We start from the raw sequence: 6,401 nt of genomic DNA, 5'->3' as shown, positions 1-6,401 counted from the left end.
CCTCTGACAGTGCGGCACTCCCTCAGCACTGACCCTCTGACAGTGCAGCACTCCCTCAGCACTGACCCTCTGACAGTGCGGCGCTCCCTCAGCACTGACCCTCTGACAGTGCGGCACTCCATCAGCACTGACCCTCTGACAGTGCGGCGCTCCCTCAGCACTGACCCTCTGACAGTGCGGCGCTCCCTCAGTACTGGAATGTCAGTGTGGATTCTGTGCCTCTGGAATGAAGCTTTAAGCAATGTGTTGAGGTGAGTTTGAGATCACAAAACTCTGTTTCTGAGATTCAGAGAGGATCTGATTCTCACAGTCACAGCGATCGGAGAGAATATGATTGGACAGTTTTAGTTTTACGTTGCAAGAGGAGAATGAGGAGGAACATGTGGGGAAGGGTTTTGGGGAATGCCCACCACATGTGTAATAAATAGAGGTTTTCACTTGGGGCTGAGTTTGGGAATGAACATTCGACTGGATTTACCGCATAGTCCGATTGCTGATGTGAAGCCGCCATGTTGGTTCCCCGACCCATCGGAATGTCGGGAGCTCTGTGCGGCTGGTTCCTGTATTCTGCAAGAAAACAGAAAGTGTTGCAACTTCTCAAATAGCAGGAGGTTAGATAGAAAATAATTCTCTGCCTACACTGTCCCCTATCAAACACTCCCAGGACAGGTACAGCACGGGGTTAGATACAGAGTAAAGCTCCCTCTACACTGTCCCCCCATCAAACACTCCCAGGACAGGTACAGCACGGGGTTAGATACAGAGTAAAGCTCCCTCTACACTGTCCCCCCATCAAACACTCCCAGGACAGGTACAGCACGGGGTTAGATACAGAGTAAAGCTCCCTCTACACTGTCCCCCATCAAACACTCCCAGGACAGGGACAGCACGGGGTTAGATACAGAGTAAAGCTCCCCCTACACTGTCCCCCCATCAAACACTCCCAGGACAGGTACAGCACGGGGTTAGATACAGAGTAAAGCTCCCTCTACACTGTCCCCTATGAAACACTCCCAGGACAGGGACAGCATGGGGTTAGATACAGAGTAAAGCTTTCTCTACACTGTCCCCATCAAACACTCCCAGGACAGGTACAGCACGGGGTTAGATACAGAGTAAAGCTCCCTCTACACTGTCCCCCATCAAACACTCCCAGGACAGGTACAGCACGGGGTTAGATACAGAGTAAAGCTCCCTCTATACTGTCCCCCATCAAACACTCCCAGGACAGGTACAGCACGGGGTTAGATACAGAGTAAAGCTCCCTCTACACTGTCCCCCATGAAACACTCCCAGGACAGGGACAGCACGGGGTTAGATACAGAGTAAAGCTCCCTCTACACTGTCCCCATCAAACACTCCCAGGACAGGTACAGCACGGGGTTAGATATAGAGTAAAGCTCCCTCTACACTGTCCCCCCATCAAACACTCCCAGGACAGGTACAGCATGGGGTTAGATACAGAGTAAAGCTCCCTCTACACTGTCCCCATCAAACACTCCCAGGACAGGTACAGCACGGGGTTAGATACAGAGTAAAGCTCCCTCTACACTGTCCCCATCAAACACTCCCAGGACAGGTACAGCACGGGGTTAGATACAGAGTAAAGCTCCCTCTACACTGTCCCCCATCAAACACTCCCAGGACAGGGACAGCACAGGGTTAGATACAGAGTAAAGCTCCCTGTACACTCTCTGAGTGGCTGTGACAGTGATTGTGGAGACAGGGAATCAGAGTCAACATTTAATAAGCAGGAACTGAAGAGTATAGATTAGGGGCAGATGTTTGAGGGCGAATCAACATCTGGCCTGTGGGAGGCTTTCAAGTGTAAATTGATAGGGATTCAGTACCGGCACATTCCTGTAAGGATGAAGGATAAGTATGGCAAGTTTTGGAAACCTTGGATAACGAGAGATATTGAGAGCCTGGTCAAAGAGAAAAGGAAACATTTGTCAAAGCTAGGAGGCTGGGGACACATGAAGCAAGTGTGGAATACAAGGAAAGTAGAAAGAAACTTAAGCAAGGAGTAAGGAGGGCTAAAAGGCGTCACAAAGTCATTGGCCAGCAGGATTATGGAAAATCCCAAGGCTTTTGATACATATTTAAAGAGTAAGAGGGTAGCCAGGGAGAGGGTTGGCCCACTCAAGGACAGGGAGGGAATCTATGCATGGAGCCAGAGGAGATGAGTGAGGTATTAAATGAGTACTTTGTGTCGTGTTCATCAAAAAGAAGGACTTGGTGGATGCTGAGTTTTGGAAAGGGTGTGTGGATAGTTTGGATCATGTTGAGATCAAAAAGGAGGAGGTATTGGGGTTCTTGAGAAACATTAAGGTAGATAAGTCTCCAGGGGAGGCCATGGAAGTGGGTATAGTAGTGACTCTTAAGGGGTGTCTGGACAAGTACATGAATAGGATGGGAATAGAGGGATATGGTCTCCGGAAGGGTAGGGGTTTTAGTTCAATCAGGCAGCATGGTCAGTACAGGCTTGGAGGGCCAAAGGACCTGTTTCTGTGCTGTCATTTTCTTTGTTCTTTATTTGTTTCAATTCCAATGTTAAACTTCTTCAGAACAGAAAACACATTCGCTGTGGACTGGAAGTTCTGCCTGTTTTTCCACAGATGCTGCCGGACTTGCTGAGGGTTTCAGGAATTTGTGTTACTATTTTACAATGAGTGATGTAGCTAACTCTGAGAGCTGGTTAAAGTTATCCACAGACTCACAACATCTGGAAACAGCTGCAGGGAGACGAAAGAATCAAAGGTTTGTACATTCAGTGACACGTTTTGAATCCAGGCTCAGATTAACAAGAATTAAAATTAATTCCAACCTTTAGTAACTCCTCTTCTCTTTGCAAAACAATAAACTGACAAAGCGACCAGAAAGGTGACCACCAAATCTACGCAGATAATTCCGATCACTGTCCCAGCATCCAGTTCAATGCAGTCTTCACAAACTGGCAAAGGCAAAGAGACAATTTAAACATTGGACTGCAAAAGAACAAAGAACAACACAGCACAGGAAACAGGCCCTTCAGCCCATAGGCCTCTGCTGTTATTTATGGTCAATGTAGAGTTTCCTCTTTCACTAGGTTTTGATTCCATTCTTTCCTTTTGCTAACACCTTCAGAATATTTACCATGAATTACCTGAGATGAATTGTCAGGTTAATAAAGTTTGATCTAAGATTGGGTTCCAGAGCTAAACCTGTGTCGTTTCACAGCGGTTTCAGCAGATTCACACTGCACAGAATCAGGCCCTCTGGCCCGTCGTGTCTATGCTGATGTACCCTGAGTCAGTAAGAATCTAAACATGTCCCAAGAGTAAAGAACATTCTCAGTAGAGGGACCTTTGTCTCCTGCTCCCAGGATGGGTGCAGAAATCAGTAGAGAGGTTTGCGACCTTTCCCCAAAGTCAGAAATTTGTCAAGTTGTCATTTGAAAGGTTAAGAATATTTAAAGAATTGCAGCAACATGTGGGAAATTGGAAAGATGAAGAAACCAAACAAATCATTCTGAAACTGAAAGATAATGCGGTAAATTAGCAAAGATCAAACCCAATTAATCTCGAGACCTGTTTTTTTGCAGCAAGCCTTTTAAATGTCGACATTTGTCTATTTTGTGTCACATTCACAATCTGACTCTGAGACAGGAATTACCTTTTGCTCGAACATAAAAGCTGTATTTTTCATTGTTGAATTTACAGTAATACTGCCCGTCATTCGATTCCGAGTAATTCTCGATACTGAGGGTTTGAGTTACTCCTTCGGTTATTTTTCTTTCAGGGGTTTGCCAGAATGTAATTGAATCGAGGGGGCAGGTTAAAACAATTGTAGTTCCAGAACGTTCCACGTTACCCACTAAAAGAAGCAAAGTTTGAGTCAGAAATATCCTCCAATCATGAAACAATTTCAGAATTTGTTGAATTTCAGGAAACAGCCCTGGAAATGTTAAAGTTTTACTTACTCTTGGAATCTGCTCCTACTCCTGTAAAAATGGAAAGAAATAAACTTAGCAATCTTTTTAATATCTCAACATTTACATTTTGTCAACTTAAAACTATCCCCTCAGATTAATTCCATTTCCTGTTCTGCCAACGTAACCATTTTCTGTTCGAGGTGTTGTGGAGGTTTTCCTCAGTGACTCTGGGCTTGGAGCTGAAATCTCACCAAAAATCACTGTGACACTCAGGAATACTGGTGTTGTGTTGAGAGAGAGACAGAAAGAGAGAGATGCAGAGAGAGACAGAGTGACAAAGAGAGAGAGAGGGAGAGACAGACAGACAGACAGACAGAGAGAGTCAGAGAGAGAGACAGAGAGTGACAGAGAGTGACAAAGAGAAAGACAAAGAAATAGAGAGAGACAGACAGACAGAGTCAGAGAGAGAGAAGAGAGAGAGAGACAGAAAGACAGAGACAGAGACAGAGACAGAGAGACAGAGACAGAGACAGAGAGACAGAGACAGAGAGATCTTCCCACCCAGGCCAGACAATCTTCAGCAGAGACTGGAGCTTAGCGAGATTGCCAAAAACAAAACACTTTGTTAACAAGAAAATCTTTCATTCTAATAATTCAGAAAACATTTAAATATGTTTTAGTTCAAAGTAAAAGTGTATAATTATTCCAGAAATGAACAGTTTTCACCCACGGTATTTGATTGGTGAAATAAAAGAGGCTGAATGGTTTCAACGTTCGATAACAGCAACACGAATTAGACCTTTTTATTCAGAAGTTAACCGAAATATTTCCCAGAAAATCTATGTTAATTTAGGAACATTAATTTAATTTAAAGATTAAAACATAAATAAAATATCTGGAATTCTCCAGCTGTTCACACCTCACTGTCGCTACCGGCAAGAACAGAGAATTTGGCCCTCAGTCAAATCACCGTTCGCTGCAGCAGGGCCGAGGATTCCGGACACGGGCTGGGCCGAGGATTCCGGACACGGACTGGACCGAGGATTCCGGACACGGACTGGACCGAGGATTCCGGACACGGACTGGGCCGAGGATTCCGGACACGGACTGGACCGAGGATTCCGGACACGGGCAGGGCCGAGGATTCCGGACACGGACTGGACCGAGGATTCCGGACACGGACTGGACCGAGGATTCCGGACACGGACTGGGCCGAGGATTCCGGACACGGACTGGGCCGAGGATTCCGGACACGGGCTGGGCCGAGGATTCCGGACACGGGCTGGGCCGAGGATTCCGGACACGGGCTGGGCCGAGGATTCCGGACACGGGCTGGGCCGAGGATTCCGGACACGGGCTGGGCCGAGGATTCCGGACACGGACTGGGCCGAGGATTCCGGACACGGACTGGACCGAGGATTCCGGACACGGACTGGGCCGAGGATTCCGGACACGGACTGGACCGAGGATTCCGGACATGGACTGGGCCGAGGATTCCGGACACGGGCTGGGCCGAGGATTCCGGACACGGACTGGGCCGAGGATTCCGGACACAGGCGAGAATCTGACCCTTTGTGATTTTCTCAGATTTGAGAATTGTCCCAGGTTGTTGTCACACAGTTACCGGAATCTGGGAATGTGACAGATCAGTTTTACACAGAGAAAAATCCCAATAATAACACGGAATGGTCAGTTAATGTCTTTCTTAGAATTAGACTTCAGAGAAAGAAGGAGGCCATTCAGACCCATCGATTTTGTAGTTTATTTTACACTCTCTAATCCCAATCTCCCTCATTCTGCCTAAATCTTTTTGTATTCTGCACTTTTGAAGTATCTAGTCTGCTGCCCACTTTTGAAATTAGTTGATTCACAAATAATGGCCCTGACACCAGGAGAGCAAACACCCTCTTCTCTCTGAGGTAACGTTATAGAAAATATTAACCTTGACCTGAGAGAGTAAACAAGGCTGGAAAAAAGATGACATTATACAAAGAACAAAAACAGCCCGGGAAACAGGCCCTTCGGCCCAACGATCCCGCGCCACCATTTTAATATTACCAGCCCCCCCTCCACCCATGACCCTTATCTATTGTTTTTATGGCCATCCACATTGAGGGAAACTAATTTAGGGACAATTTATTACTTCCAATCAGCCTATTATCCAGGGTAGAATTTGTACAGTGAATGGTGGGGCTCTGGAGAGTGTTGAGGAACAGAGGAACCTCGGAGAACAAGCAGATAGTTGGTTGAACGAGGTGTCACAGTTAGACAGGGTGGTGAAGAAGGCGGTTAGCACACTGGCCTTATCAGTCTGGGCTTTCAGTATAGCAGCTGGGCCACAATATTACAGTTGCATAAGTTGGCAGTGAGGCCAAACTTGGAGTACTGACCCTCTGACAGTGCGGCACTCCCTCAGCACTGACCCTCTGACAGTGCGGCACTCCCTCAGCACTGACCCTCTGACAGTGCGGCGCTCCCTCAGCACTGA

The 6,401-nt window shown here is 46.8% G+C and overlaps 1 protein-coding gene across 1 annotated transcript; it reads right to left on the bottom strand.

Moving 5' to 3' along the window:
• Positions 1-478: 478 nt before the first annotated feature.
• Positions 479-3,772, bottom strand: tyrobp (transmembrane immune signaling adaptor TYROBP; the record flags this gene model as incomplete). Its single annotated transcript, XM_080184676.1, has 3 exons — positions 479-567; positions 2,828-2,953; positions 3,655-3,772. Coding segments are annotated over 3 exons (333 nt in total), but the record flags the coding sequence as incomplete, so codon positions are not given.
• Positions 3,773-6,401: the final 2,629 nt, after the last annotated feature.

The sequence above is a fragment of the Carcharhinus amblyrhynchos genome, unplaced genomic scaffold (genome assembly GCF_965287045.1).
Source record: "Carcharhinus amblyrhynchos unplaced genomic scaffold, sCarAmb.v2.hapA scaffold_859, whole genome shotgun sequence".
NCBI lineage: Eukaryota > Metazoa > Chordata > Chondrichthyes > Carcharhiniformes > Carcharhinidae > Carcharhinus > Carcharhinus amblyrhynchos.
The sequence above is the reverse complement of the archived record's forward strand: the minus strand, read 5'-3'. Positions and strand labels throughout refer to the sequence as shown.